This window comes from Triplophysa rosa, linkage group LG22, assembly GCF_024868665.1.
Source record: "Triplophysa rosa linkage group LG22, Trosa_1v2, whole genome shotgun sequence".
Classification (NCBI taxonomy): domain Eukaryota; kingdom Metazoa; phylum Chordata; class Actinopteri; order Cypriniformes; family Nemacheilidae; genus Triplophysa; species Triplophysa rosa.
Window position 1 is genome coordinate 18,911,532 of NC_079911.1, and position 15,244 is coordinate 18,926,775.

Consider the following 15,244-nt stretch of genomic DNA (forward strand, 5'->3'; position numbering starts at 1 on the left):
AACTATTCAGTGCTGCGTTTCCCAAAAGCATCGTAAGCCTACGTTGATCGTAGCTCCATTGACAGTAACGACAAAAATCCCCCACGAAAGCAAAATGCCAAATGGTCCCAACAAAGTAGAAACTGATCCATCTTTTATTAATAAGCGTTATGAAAAACAGCGTCGAGCTCTTGCAACGAGGGTAACGCAGTTCAGAAAGGAGTCCTTACAAAATTGCAGAGAAAATAAATAAGTTTGCGACTGTAACTAAGAAGCTCGGTTAAAATAAGTGTTAATCACTGTTTTATCCCCCCACTTGTAGGATTTATTTAGTCCTTTGCATGGCAAAATCACTTACTAAACTAAGCACAGCAAAGCTGCAACATGCGCGGACATCATGGAGATGGCCATGTCACAAAGGTAAACGTGCCAGTACAGAAAACAATGTTTGTATTACATAAATAAAAACATACATTATATGCACTCTTTAACAAGTACATCTTCATACATTCTTGTTGTTATTATTTTAGAGGACGTTTTAACTTTTGGTAGCTGAAGGTGCGACATATGAAAAGTCAATGAAATTAAGCACACGGTCATTCTCCCGTGTCTCAGTCGTTCGGACTTTTATTGTGAAATGATACGCCGTATTCTCCGCGAGTCCACATGTTTCACACTCACTCACTGCATCAGCCACACGAGCTTGGCGGGAGAAGTTTACTGTCAAATTTCACTCTGATCAGAGTTGATGAAGTTTATGAATTTTATTTTTATTCAGAGGTGAGTTGATCATTGTTACAGTCGGAGTGTTTAAAAAGTCCTTTCAGAGAAACGTCTGCTTTGTCGTTGCTTTCTGTTTTAAGTTAGCCGAGCAGCTAAAGCTAACTAACATGTTGTGGTATTGACTGTAGTTGTATTTGAAATTCGAAACATGTTTATTGTTTAAACTCAGCTTGAGCACATGGCATTTACATGTATTATGATAATGAATCGCTGTTATAACTGTCAGATGTGCAGTAGTAGTTTATAAACTGTCTGTATATAACGTTACACTTACAGGATCCTAATGGTGATCTAACCCTAGTTACATAATAGCATTTGTATTTCTGTATTTGTGCATGTTTGGTTAACTTTTGTGAAGCTCTTTGTCACAAATACAGTTAAATATGTAGAATAACCAATTGTAAGGATATTTGATATTCTCACTATTGCAAAATCAGTGAATAGTGTTTTTAAAATCTTAAGTCAGGTTTGTGTGCGTGAGCTGTATTAAAACCCACACACATGTATACTGTACTATAATACAAGGACATACATTCATTCACTGTTTTAATGTTGTTGTAGGTGGTTTGTGTAGTCTCCAGACGTCATGCCGTCCAGTCTGGGCTCCAGCAGTCCAGCTGCAGTTCTTCAGGAGGCTCTGGAAAACTCCAGCCGTTTGATTGACAAACATCTGCAGGAGGATCGCTGTTTTCCTGACCTGTCTGAGCTGCTCAATGTCCCATCACACAGTAAGATCGACCGTCCGTCAATCTCTGGTCTTATTTCAGCTCTTGTTTAAAGCACACCACAGTGGGTGTTAATCGCTTGTGTTTCACTGTGTTTGGCAGATATGCCTTCGCTCTCGGGCATGTCAGATATGGATTACCCTCTGCAGGGCTCGGGGCTGATCAGTGTGCCCAGCCTTCCAGAACTCAGCCCCATCCGGAGAGTTCCTCTGCCGCCGGAGCTCGTGGAGCAATTCGGCCGTATCCCATCTACAGCTGGATGTCTTTACTTTGATAAGAACCTTTCATAGAGCATGACATTGTGATATTGGATGGGAATGTGTTTAAGTACCTTAACTGTAATGATTAACAGATATGCAGTGTAACTGCATGATGGGAGTTTTCCCAGAGATCTCCAGGGCGTGGCTTACCATCGATAATGACATTTTTATGTGGAATTATGAGGATGGGTGAGTGTTGATGATGTTGGTTAAATGGGAATTGTTTCAGGCTAGGTTCTCGTTTGAATTCTCTTTGATTTCCCTCAGGAGCGATGTGGCATATTTTGACGGGCTGAGTGAAACTATTCTGTCAGTTGGATTGGTCAAACCCAAGCCAGGTTAGTTGGTTTTTCTTTTAAGCACAAACCTATGCTGCTGTTGCTCTTAAACCTCTGTCTTGAGATTGCGAGCAGTCGATCGGTTCTTTTACAAACAATTTTTTGTTCGTAACATGAGCGAGCTTTGCGTTACAGGTATTTTCCAGCCTCACATCCACTTTCTGTTAGTGTTGGCCACCCCGGTGGATGTTGTGATTCTGGGCCTGAGCTTCCCAAAGGCTCAAACGGGTGAATGTTCAACTTCATTTTGCTTTTTCTGTGTTGAATCTCTTGCCATGATCATTGTTTTTTTTTTTCTCAAGACCCTTGCGCCCCTTTTTTCTTAAGACAATGCGTTCCATGCTGTTATTAAACACAAACTCGCCCTGTTTGTCTGCTTTGTCACTTTCTCACCGTGTCGATCTCTGCACATGAATTCCCACAGGTCTGAATGACAGTATGTCCGGAGCAATGCAGCTCCTCCCGGATCCTCTGTACTCCATCCCCACAGATAACACGTACCTGCTGGCCATCACCTCCACAGAGCAGGGCCGCATCTTCATGGCCGGGAAAGACGGCTGTCTGTATGAAATAGCATATCAGGCGGAAGCCGGCTGGTTCAGTCAACGCTGCAGAAAGATCAACCATTCCAAGGGCAGCCTGTCCTTCCTCATCCCGTCTCTGCTTCAGTTCTCCTTCTCTGAGGACGGTAAGAACATTATTCAGCAGAGACACATTTCGGATCAGTACATGTGGGATATTATGGAAAGGTTTGGGTGTGATACATCTGTGATTTTGATGTAATGTTCTAATTTGATCTTGCAGATCCGGTTGTTCAAATCGCCATTGACAACTCACGAAACATTTTATACACACGGTCGGAGAAAGGAGTCCTTCAGGTGGGCCATTAAATCATTCAATGATATTGTACTGTTAAAAAGGGATAGTTTGATTACCAACATTCTTCAAAATATCTTCTTTTGTGTTCTGCGGAAAGAAAGTCATACAGGTTTGAAATGACAATAGGGTGAATAAATGATGACAGAATTTTCATTTTGGGGTAAACTATCACTTTTAAATTTGAAGAGTGTTTCGATCTTTCCGTGCGTGTGTTTGTGTGTCAGGTGTATGATCTCGGAGCTGACGGGCAGGGAATGAGCCGAGTCGCCGCTATGTCTCTGAGCTCAATCGTCTCCGCAGCTGGTAACATCGCCAGGTAACAGCATCACCTGTGTTGATTTCTGTAGGGATGCACCTATGTTACAATAGCTGATGTTATTCTTTTATTTTTTCTGTTTAACATATTACCATTGCATCTTTTTTCCAGGACGATTGATCGCTCCGTGTTCAAACCCATCGTTCAGATCGCAGTAATCAATCGCTCCGAGTCGTCAGACTGCCATCTGTTGGCCGTCACTCATGCTGGTATAATGCTTTTTTTTTTATTGACGGTACACTAATATCATTGCTCTCTGGATTCTCATAATTGTGTGTTTGTGCTGCGCAGGTGTGCGTTTGTACTTTAGCACCACCCCTTTCATGCCACCCAACGCCAAACACACCCAGGCCCGACCCAGTATCCTGGCTCTGGTCCACGTGCGCCTGCCGCCCGGCTTCTCTGCGTCCTCCACCCTCCAGAAGCCTGCTAAAATACACAAGGCTCTTTATGATAAAGGAGTTGTGCTGATGGCCACGTCTGAGACGGAAGACAATGATGTTCTGTGGTGTATAAATCACGATTCGTTTCCTTTTACGAAGCCCCTCATGGAAGCCCAGGTCAGTCTTGTTGACACGTACTGTCTGCCCACCCGCCACTTTGTTTTTGTTTTACAAATGTCAACACTTTGTTTGTTTCAGATGACAGTAAATTTGGACGGTCACTCATGGGCTCTGTGTTCGGTGGAGGAAGTGACATCGTCAAAGATCATCACTCCTCTCAATAAAGATCTCATCCCCGTCACTGATTCTCCATTAGTTGTTCAACAGCACAACATCCCTCCGCAGAAGTTTGTTCTCCTGTCTGCCCAGGTTTGAAGATCTCCATCATGCCTCATGACTCCTCGGCATTACACATCATCATCGTCTACCTCATCTCATGACGTTCTGTTTCAGGGAAGTCACATCTTTCACAAACTGAGACCCTTGGATCAGTTACGCCACCTGCTGGTGAGCAGTGCCGGAGGAGATAGCGAGGACATTGAGAGGTTTTTTAAGCTGCACAAGGTGTGTGATGTCATGTCTGTTGTTAAAATTCAGAGAGACTTTCATCTGTTTGTGTGTCTGTCATTAAGCCTTATTACCGATCGTTCACAGGAGGAGCAGGCGTGTGCTACAGCGCTCATCTTGGCGTGTTCCACGGCAGCGTGTGACCGAGAGGTGTCAGTGTGGGCCACACGAGCTTTTTTCAGGTCAGATGATTGTCACGGATGAATGTTTGACCTACCGTATTATATTTTGTAAGGGATAATGTATAGGCAGCCGGTTATCACAAGAATAAATCCAGACAGTGTGACGTGTAAATATGTCGTCACATAATTAAAGAACATACAGGGTTCCCACGGGTCATGGAATTTCTGGAATATCCTGGAATTTTAAAAGGTCTATTCCAGACACTGAAAGTCATGGAACTGTATCTATTTTTTGTCGAAGTCATGGAATATCAGGGATTTTTTTTGCATTTATCAAAATGTAATTTTTCTATACTGTATTTTTTATCGTGTTTTTTTTTACATGTTTTTGCGTATTGTTATGGTTATCTTTAGCTCCATTTTATTCCCTTCCCGCTTGTCACCTGGCAATCACTTAAATCAAATGCAGTCACCTGTAGCTCTTAAATAAGGCAAATAAAATGCCAGGAAAATGTACATTTTAAGAGCTTTGGCTAAAAAGCGACCACTTCAAAGACTGGGTTTCATTCATTATAGGTCATGGAAATTCATCTTTTTAGTCAGTGAAAGTCTGGGAACAGTCAGGGAATTTGACATTTGGCTTAGAGTGGGAACCCTGAACATATCTATATTTAATTTTTGTGTAATATTAAACTGCCCTTCAAAATGATTTGATCTGGGAATATGTACCTTGAAATGTCGCGATTGGCCAATCAGAATCAAGTATTCCAGAGCGCCGAGTTATAAACGTTGTTATTCGTTATATCACATTTTTTCATGACTGCAGGTTTTTAAATATTGAGGGTTTGGATTTGACTTGTTTTGCTGGTATTTGTGTAAAACGTGTGTTCAGAAGTAAAACCAGTTCACCATTGAAAGCATCTTTTTGTGCCTTGTCTGTCTATCTGTGTGCGTGTCCTGTCTGTGTTTTGTGCAGGTATGGCGGAGAGGCTCAGATGCGTTTCCCATCTGCAATTTCGGCCCCCAGTAACGTGGGTCCCCTCTTCAGCTCTCCTGTACCAGGTGAGAAACTTTTGACCTTGCCCTTAAAACTCCTAACACGCCGTTGAACCAGATTAACCATTAACCCGGTGGAATCGCTCATTACAGCGTGATTTTGTCTTTGTGTTGACTAATATCTAATCCAAAATGTGTGTCATTGTAGGATCCCCATTGCCCATGGGCAGTCCCCTACCAAACCCCAGTTTTCTTGCTACACCTGCCCCAGGTATAGAAGTAAAGACTTTACTAGCATGTGTGTGTGTGTTAGTATAGCTGCTAATGACATTACTAAGAGGCCATCCACACGGAGACACGTTTAGCTGTATACGTAAAGATTTTGTTTCGTATCGGCGTTTCATCCACGTGGATCCGGCGTTTGGGATATTTTTTTAAACCGGGTCCCAAAGGGGATAAATCTGAAAATGCCACCCTTGTGTTCTCGTGTGTACAGCCGATCCGTATATTTTCTAAAACGATGCTGTCTTCACCCCAGCGTGCAAAGTTGATGCGCATGCTCTAAATCTTCTTCTCCATTTTTAGTGTATCTCTGTGGCAGAATTACAGCGCCACATACTGGTTCGGCGTGTATACTACATCGTTTTGAGACGGTTTAGCGGATTCGTCTGTACGCAGATATTTCTTGAGATGACAGCGTGAAAAGGGAAAAAAAGATCGGATAGGTAAAGCTCTGGCTTCGTGTGGATGTGGTCTAAGACCATGCTAGCAAGAAAAACCTGATTATTAACCATTAGTTCTGCACTCCGGTCAAATCCTGATGTGAATGTCCTGCTGTAGATTCTTTTTGATATGGCATTACTTGGAATGGACCCATGATGTTTCTGTGCATCAGGTTTTTTCCTTCCCAATGTGTCGACACCTTACTTCCCATCTACACCCGGAAACTACAGCGGAGCCCAGCCCATCACAGCCGTGTCCTCAGGACCAGAGGTCATCTTCTCTGGAAAACACAACGGCATTAGTATTTACTTCAGTCGCATACTGGGGTCAGTCAGTGTTACGGTCAGATCAAGCTGTTATTGCGATATTAACCACAAAATGTATATTGAGTTCATCTGTAATATCTCACGGTTCAGGAACATCTGGGATGGGAGTCTTGCCGTAGAGAAGATCATTAACACAGGCAATCAGACTGTGACTATTGTGAGTCTGGATATACTAGATGTGTTTTTACATTTCAGAAACATTTTTATATGATGAACGACTGTTAACAGGAATAACATTGTAATACATCTGGCCAGTAATCTCTGCATTAATCTGTAGTGACGTGTCTGTGTTGTAGTTGGAGAGCACAGCTGGTTCTTCCGATCTAGAGGTCGTTTTAATGGAGCTTCAGGGTCTGAAAGAATTCCTGGACAAAAATTCCCAGTTCAGTCCATCTTCTCTGGGCGTGGCCAGGTAGGTGTCCCTCTGGTCTCTTGTTTGTTTCGCAGTAATGCTGTTGTGTGATGGAGGTTCTGAGTCGACTTTCACAGTTTCAGCTCGCCAGCAAACCTGCAGCAAAGACTTCTGGGATTTATGCGTCCTGATGGCTCCAGCTCTCAGCAAGTCCAGCAGGAGCTCCAGAGGAAATACCACAGTAAGTTTCAGCGTGTGTCCGTTATGTGCGTATGTTGTGGGGGGATGTTGATCATCTTGTGTTTGCCCCAGCGGAGGCGCAGGCGTTTGAGAAAGCGTCTCTTCAGGCGATGCAGCAGCTGGTTCATCGCTCCTGTCAGACACTAGCGCTCTGGAAACTTCTGTGTGACCATCAGTTTAGCCTGATCATCTCTGAGATGGCCAAGGTGAGCTCTCTCTCTCTCTCGTGCATCCTGCCCATGTAAAAAAAGAAGATTTTTCTCCATTTTAAACGAATAGAATGAGCGTGGGGTGTGAATAATCGTTTTTCACTCGTGTTCTTCTCTCGCTCTCAGGAGTTTCAAGAGCAGATCAAGGCTGTTAGTTTTAAGGACGTGGTTGTTTCTGGACGCGAGTTGACCGGCGCGCTCATCACTGCCCTCATTAACGTTTACATCAAAGACAGCGCGTCTGTAGATACAGTGAGCGCTCACCTAAGGGACATCTGCCCTCTACTGTACAGCAGCGATGACTGCACCTGCTCGAAGGTACCTGTGATACCATATTTTCTTTCTCGCTTTCTTTTCTCAAATTTTCAATTAAAGGTACATTTTTGGTATGATAGTGTGTATATACATTTAAACATGCATTTACAAGAAACACAATAGGGTGGAATAAAACTAAGATGCTAGGTGATGGATAAAAACAAATGGCGGGTTTCAGAGGCAAGGATTCAAGATGTGTAAATCAGTCTCTAGGATTTTGCGAACGCAAAATTTGCGGCAACTTGCAAAATGTAGATATTGTCGCAGATTTTCCACATAATTTGGCCGAAGACGCGCCATGTGACTTCATCGAAACCTGCTCCAAAAGTCACGCAGAGATACTATAGAAGGGAGAAAGAAAGGTCTGTAACACTTACAATTTGCTAACAACATCCATCGCCATCTATTTAAAAAAAAAACTAGCCTCTGGTCTCCTTTCCTTCGTTCCCCTGAAGACGTTAGCATTATCCGTTAAACTAGGTTTCCAGACCTTCTGTATGAATCTGCGGCATGCCTTTTAGTCATAGGAAATGCATAAATAACGTTTTCACAGGTGGTAGTTTCGCAATTTTTGTTGTAAAATTTGAATAAAGCCGCAGCAAAATTAAGCATTTTTGGCTGCAGAAATCACAAAAAAATCTCCTGTGGGGACTGGTAAATGACTTACCGGCATCTTTTAGCGCACCGCCATGTATCAGTTTCAAACGATCTCCAAATCCAGCATTATATCCACCGTTTATATAACATTCATCACTCAAATGCAGTGAGCAAACAAACACATCTAAACTTCCGTCAGCCGAGTGAAGCGGCATTGATGGGCGTGACGCGTGGGCTCTTTTCTCTCTTTCTCTCACGCTAGCACGTGGGCGTGGTCTTTTGCTCGGTGGATGACGCGTGGGTGTGCTTTTCCACGAGAATGGCCAATAAAAAGAATAGGATACAGGGATCCAGACTTATAAAAATCTTTCCGAACCAAGTTGGATACTACGTCATACCTCCAACTCGTTTTTTAACAAGTTGACCATGTTAAGCATGAGAAGCCGGCGCGTTTGACAGTGTAAAGAAGTGATGCATGTTACCCGATCTTAAAGGTTTGTCCCAGACTAAAATTCAGGTGGGCGCTATCATAACTGAAAACAACTTTTGCTTAAGGATCTTAAAACGTGTCAGTGCCATGTGCTCAAGACGCACACCAGTAATGTAAGAAATGTTTTTTATAAAAGCTTCTTAAATATTGTAATCGAACTAAGGCCTAGTCCTGTCTGTGCAACTGGGCCAAAATCATGTCAAATAACAGAATTTGTAAACATTTGACAGGCCAACGAGCTTCTGCAGAGCTCCCGACAGATTCAGAACAAGCTTGAGAAGGAAAGAACGCTGAGAGAATCTCTACGGCTCTACCAGCAGATCAGCTCTCACACGGACCTGCCGCTCGTCTGTTCACAGTACAGGCAGGGTAAGACCATCCATCTGATTCCCAGTCACAAACTATTAAGCTTTATTTAACGGAAGGACTTTCTTTTGTCCTGTTCAGTGCGTTTCTATGAAGGGGTCGTCGAACTGTGTCTGACGGCCGCCGACAAAAAAGACCCCCAGAAACTGGGGCCGCACTTCTACAGAAACGGAGAACCGGAGGAGGACATTTCTGGACAGCAGGCCTTCCAGGACAGGTGAGAGCATGCACACAAATAAACCGTCTCTCATGGAAATGAATCCACTCTCGCTTATCATTCATGTGTTTGTCCAGACTCTCGTGTTATAAATGCATCACGGACACTATGCAGGAGCTGGTGAACCAGAGTAAAGCCGCCCCTCAATCCCCCAGCGTCCCCAAACAACCCGGACCCCCCGTCATGACCTCTGACCCCAACATGTTGAGCAACGAGGACGCGGCCGCACACGTGAGTCACGTGCCGCTTTTGTTTTACAAACGCATGGTTTGTACATGATGGTTGATGTGGGTTGTTTCTTGTTTGCAGTTTGAGCAGATGCTCGATCTGGCTCAGCGATCTCAAGATGAACTTTTTCACATCGCTCTCTTCAACTGGCTCATCCAGGCCGACCTTACAGACAAACTCCTGGAGGTATAGCAGATGGCATGGACGTGTCTGTAGTAAAAATGACTTGCCGTGTATTTCATTGGAAACATTTTGGGTTTTTCCTCTGCTGCAGGTGAATTCTCCTTATCTTGAGGACCATCTGACGCACATGATCAAACAGGATCAGAGTAAAGTGCGTAACTTGGACCTTCTGTGGAGATACTACGAGAAGAACAGGAGCTTTGGGAAGGCGGCACACGTGCTGGCGCGTCTGGCCGAAATGCACAGGTATGTGACATCACATGCACGGGTTATCAGTCCTTAACTTGGACGTTTTCGGCAGGTGTAGTTCATTGTGAATACAAGCTGCTTGTGTTGTGTGTTTAGTACAGAGATCTCTCTGCAGCAGCGTCTGGAGTACATCTCCAGGGCCATCCTCTCCGCCAAGAGTTCCTCCTGTGTGTCTTCGCTGGGAGCTGACGGAGAGTTTTTACACGAACTCGAAGAGAAGATGGAGGTATTCACACACCACCTCATCTCTGTCGACCGTTTGTGCGTGTCGGGTTGTTGTAACTCCGTCTTTGTCCTGCAGGTGGTGCGTATTCAGGTGCAGATCCAGGAGACTCTACGCAGACAATATTCCCAGCATCCATCAGTGCAGGGAGCCATCACACAGCTGGACTCTGAACTCATGGACATCACAAAGGTGCATGAAAAGCTAGGTTGTACATCCAATCAAATGTAATCCATAGAGGTTTTGTGTTGTGAAATGTTGGTTTCGCTCTCTGCAGCTGTACGGAGAGTTCGCTGATCATTTCCGCCTGTCGGAGTGTAAACTGGCTATAATTCACTGCGCTGGACATTCAGACCCCATACTGGTCAGCTCGCTGTGGCAGGAGGTCATCGAGAAAGGTCAAATCTCTATCACGCTCTTTTTCTCTCTGGACGCTCTTATCCTTGCGTCTGATTGGTTGTCTTGTGTTTCAGAATTAAGTGACAGTGTTGCCATGAGTCCAGCGGACCGGATGAGAGCTCTGAGTCTAAAGCTCGTGTCGCTGGGAAAACTGTATGCTGGAACACCACGATACTTTCCTTTAGGTACTTGAACCTCCCTGCTCTGTTTATGTTTCGGTAGTCAACACCAGTTTTACCCTCTCAAGCGTGTAATTGTTTCCTTGGTGATCATGTGACCTGGCGTCACGTGACGCGAGTGTTTGCGTCATCTCACTCAGTTTTGTTTTTATTGTCTAAAAGAATAAATCTAGTCATTTTATATTTACATTTATGCATTTGGAAGATGTTTTAATTAAAGTTGCAGTGCATTCAAGCTATAAGTTTATTAGCATGTGTGTTCCCTGGGAATTGATCCCATTATCGTTGCACTCTTGATCTTCTGTTGTATTCTGTGTGTTGACAACATAAATCAAGCTTTAAACAAACAGCTTCAAGAAATTGTAAGTTCTTGCATTAGTTTTTTTTCTTTCTATCATTCCATCAGACTTCTTGGTGAAGTTTCTGGAACAGGAAGTGTGCAAGTTAAACTGGGATGTGGGTTTCGTGACCTTCACCATGCAGGAGATTGGAGTTCAGCTTCCACGTCTGCTTGAGGTGTACGACCAGCTCTTCAAGACCCGGGTATGAGATCAGAGCAAATACTTTTACCAAATTATTTTTTTGGCTTTTATTTTTATATTTTTAGTTCTCATGCTAATGTTACAATGCTTTTGTCATATATTATTTATATATTTATTTGCACTCATTTATATTTATCTTATTAGATTTTAAATAACAGAAAATTAAAGTTTTGGTTTTAGTTAACTATTATAACCCTGTCCTGTAAACATTTCCCGTTTAATTTCTAAATATGTTTTTTCTAAAGTTCTTTATAAAACATCTTTTGAGCTTAAAAAAAATGCAATGGTCAGAATTAAGTCGTTTCGGCTTCAATTTTAAACAATGGCACAAAGATTTATTTAACAGTCTAAGTTTCAACTAAAACACTTATTACACACTTAAGAAATTCCTTCTCTCAGAGAACTTGTCAGGCTGTCGTGATGCTTATGGAGTTCATTAACACTGATTTTAGCAAATGGCACAATAATAATAATGAAACAGTAAAAGTTTTGGTTGTCTGTGGGTTTTTTGTAGGACCCGTGTTGGCAGCGCTTGAAAAACCCACTTCACCTGGTCGAGTGCATCCATGTGCTTCTGTCAGGATACGCGGAGGACCCCAGCCGTGTACCCACCTACGACAGGTGAGAGCGCGTTGTCCTCCAGATGTTTTATAGATTTGATACTTTGTTTGGCACTCATACGCTGTTTCTCTCATCAGACGGAGGTTTACTAACGCGTGTCTGGATAATATCTGTGGATATCTGGTGGAGCTTCAGTCCTTGAGTCCTAACGCCGCTCTGCAGGACATCATACGCAACTTTAAATCCCTGCAGGCCAAACTGGAGAAACTGCATTGATGACGGCGATAAGTGGTATTGACTCTAATCTCCTGGTCTGGAGTTTGATGCACACATGAATGAAGTAAAACACTGATGAACAGACGTTTGCTGCGTTGACACACGGCGGATCTTTGCTCTTTCATACGAAATGACGAATGTTCACTTAACCATGGAAATACAGAACTGACGACCAAAATAAACAGACCAGTTGTCACCAACGTTGGTTTGCAGATGTTTTTCTTGTCCTCTGAATTTCCTTTTTTGGCTGAGATCATTTGTGGGTTGTGCCTGTTCTTATTTTAGATATTTTCTGTTGCTCGAATTGAAAGCGTATGACAGGGGTGTGTGTTGGACTTCTAATAGCATTTCTTTTGTGTTCAGTATTTGAATAACGAAGATAAAGTCACAAGTGTCAAGAATTCTCACAGCATGGTGATTTTTCTAAGCATAGTGGATGTTTTTGTTTGTCTTGACATGGTTGTGTGGATGCATACAGGAGGTTGAAAGGAAACATAATGCTCTTTGTTTTGTACTAGTCACCGGGTTCATAATATGATCTAAACTATTTTATGGAAGCGCTTGATTATTTTCAACTACTCTTGAATTTTGTGTACTAAAATGATTGCAATCGATTTGAAAGCACCAATAAAAAATAGTTTTGTTTTAAACAACAGTTTCTTAAACGATTTCTCCCAAAATGTTTATTTACCATATTTATTTTGATTAAATATTTTGTCAAACTGTTTTTAACGGTTCTGATTACGCTTTTGAAGTTTTTTCACCTTGTCCTTGATGTAAAGAAAACATAAGAACTGCATTCGTAAGCAAATGTGTCCTTTGTTCACTGGTGTAATTGAGATAATTACAGTAGTTATGGCTGCCATCAATTACCAGAAACACAAGAGAGAAGATCCGTTTTTATTGCTTTGAAGTGCAGAAAATGTTTAAAAGCACACCTAAATACTGTTTTATATAAACATTGCGTTTGATCTTGTGTTCAAACATGGATTCCCATACACTAAAAAATGTTGAGTTATTTGAACCCATCATTGGGTCAAAAATGGACAAACCCAACGGTTGGGCTAAATTGACCCAGAATATGGTTATATTTGACCCGACGATAGGTTAAAACAACCCAGCATAGCTTCATTTGTAACCCAACGGATGGGTTTGTCCATTTTGTCCATTGTCCATTTTTGTCCAACGCTGACTTGACATAACACAAGAGTGTTATGCAACTGATCAAGTACTCAGCAAAAGTTCTAACTAACTTAAGCAGTTGAGTTTCCTTACTCTGCAGATATGCGGTATATATTGTACAAAACAGACATAACATGGACATTTGCACTTTGTTCTGGCTATTCCAAAGCTCACCAGTTGCTGTCATACCTTGTTCCACTTGACACCCAAGATTTTTCTGCCGATTCGACAACAAAAACAACATGACAAGAGTTGCTCCCAAAGACACGTTTATAATTCCTTGAGCAGCGTTACAGACGTAATTGTCGTGACGGCAATTATGAAGCACAAGAAGAGAATCACTTCTCATCTCTTTCTTGTGCCGGTGGAAGATATTTTCCTTACTACAAGCTTAGCTTCAAATATTACTAAACAATTCATGTCTAATAAATGACTAAAGTATACACGGACAAATATATCTCAAAAGCGTTCTCTGATGGTTTCCTGAAATACTTCACTCATAACATCTCTGATTTCTGTCATGTCCCATCAGATCTCACAAACATGAGCAGTTGAGTTTCCTCACTCCGTGCAGATAGACGTATGGCACGAAACACAGATAAGACGCTCCTATGAAATTTCCCAGCTTCACAGCCAGAACGGACTTGATATTGATGCTGCTGTAGATGCGGAGCACGAGATGAGTGAACCAGCAGAAGAGGAAGATGGTGGCAACGGCCAGCACACTTTTAGCTGCCCTCACCTGAGCGTTTGAGGACGGGTTGGATCTGACCTGTGTCTTCTGTACGGGTTGTGGATTTGTCGCAGTCTTCACAGTTTTGGAAGAACTACAGGCACCTTCCTCTCTGGAGCTTTTAAGAGATCTTTGTGATGTTCTTTCCGCTCTTTGCTCTACAGACACAGATGGAGGATTTACATTTGTCCCACTTCGGTTTCCTTTGGATTGATCGTTGATTCGCTTTTGACTCCGGAGCAGCGTTATCGCAATCCGAATGCTAGCGTAATTGATCCCAATAATTGGAACAACATTAGCCAGAGTGAGATACAAAGCATCAAAAGTCTTCTTCTCCGCAGGGGTTGGAAAATGTTCTACACAAACTTCGATACTTTGATTCCCGTCGTGCTCCGCGATGAAGATGTTGGGAGTACTGAACGCCAACGCCACGGTCCAGCTTCCGCCGAGCAACATGGCAACCAGCCGTAAGCTGTCCATCTGCACCGGCGCTCCGCCACGTCTGATGGACCCCACCAGTTTTTGGTGCCAGTACATGCTGATGAACATGGTGGTGAAGATACTGCTGGTTTCAGAGAGTTCGTGACAAAACTGAGTCAATCCGCAATACACTGTACTCTTGAGCCAGCTTTTCACAAAGTGTGACAGGAATTCTGGCAGGTCCACCAGACAGTTTGTGATGAGATTGGACACGGCCAGGTTGATGAAGAGAACGTCACTGGTCCGCACTTGAGATCTGGATTTGGGGAGAGAGCGTAAACCCAGCCAGAAGTTTCCTATGATGCCGGTGAAGCAGAAGAAAGCTCGTATGGATGATTCGATCCAGTCTAGAACCTCCATCCGAGATCGACGCTTCTCTCTTTCAGTGACAGGAGTAAAGCCTCTTGCTTTGCTTGTGTGGAGCGAAGAGTTTAATTCATGTGGTTGATTGTGAACTTTATAAGGTGTAAATCCAGAAGCTGATGACATCATCAACAACATATCAGTGTCGTCATGGTCACGGCTTACCGGAATGAAGTGTCATCAATTCGCAATGCTGTGGTAATTGCTTAGAAGCACTAGTGTAATTTATGTATTAATGCAGTGAACCAAGATCTTATCCAAGGTGCAGTGACGCGTGTTTAACACAAAGATTACAGAACAATTAGCTGGTAGTCAAGTAATCTGTGCTAGTGGTTATGTTCAACAACATATTTCATTATGAAAAATGGCAATAGAATATAGACCACGTGTTAAGGAAAATTTG

At 42.8% G+C, this 15,244-nt stretch overlaps 2 protein-coding genes across 4 annotated transcripts; one reads left to right on the forward strand and one right to left on the reverse strand.

The window, feature by feature from the left end:
* Nucleotides 1-628: 628 nt before the first annotated feature.
* Nucleotides 629-12,744, forward strand: nup155 (nucleoporin 155). 3 transcript variants are annotated; one of them, XM_057321680.1, is made up of 34 exons: nt 629-759; nt 1,324-1,490; nt 1,590-1,727; nt 1,840-1,936; nt 2,015-2,085; nt 2,221-2,313; nt 2,510-2,773; nt 2,890-2,963; nt 3,189-3,280; nt 3,392-3,489; nt 3,572-3,840; nt 3,922-4,092; nt 4,177-4,287; nt 4,378-4,472; nt 5,389-5,474; nt 5,617-5,679; nt 6,304-6,457; nt 6,548-6,614; nt 6,754-6,869; nt 6,947-7,050; nt 7,122-7,255; nt 7,385-7,576; nt 8,891-9,029; nt 9,108-9,243; nt 9,321-9,474; nt 9,553-9,657; nt 9,746-9,900; nt 10,000-10,129; nt 10,205-10,318; nt 10,404-10,524; nt 10,600-10,710; nt 11,111-11,247; nt 11,761-11,867; nt 11,945-12,744. In XM_057321680.1, exons 2-34 carry the CDS (start codon nt 1,349-1,351, stop codon nt 12,081-12,083), a joined length of 4,179 nt encoding a protein of 1,392 aa, XP_057177663.1. In that variant the 5' UTR covers nt 629-759; nt 1,324-1,348; the 3' UTR covers nt 12,084-12,744. The 3 variants fall into 3 exon arrangements, with proteins under 3 accessions (XP_057177663.1, XP_057177664.1, XP_057177665.1); XM_057321681.1 differs by lacking the exon at nt 5,617-5,679; XM_057321682.1 differs by lacking the exons at nt 10,404-10,524; nt 10,600-10,710; nt 11,111-11,247; nt 11,761-11,867; nt 11,945-12,744 and having other exon boundaries at nt 10,005-10,129.
* Nucleotides 12,745-13,800: 1,056 nt separating this feature from the next.
* LOC130545741 (uncharacterized) lies at nt 13,801-14,838 on the reverse strand. Its single transcript, XM_057320459.1, has one exon. The coding sequence runs from the start codon at nt 14,836-14,838 to the stop codon at nt 13,801-13,803; it is 1,038 nt and encodes a 345-aa protein (XP_057176442.1).
* Between the last annotated feature and the right edge of the window lie 406 nt (nt 14,839-15,244).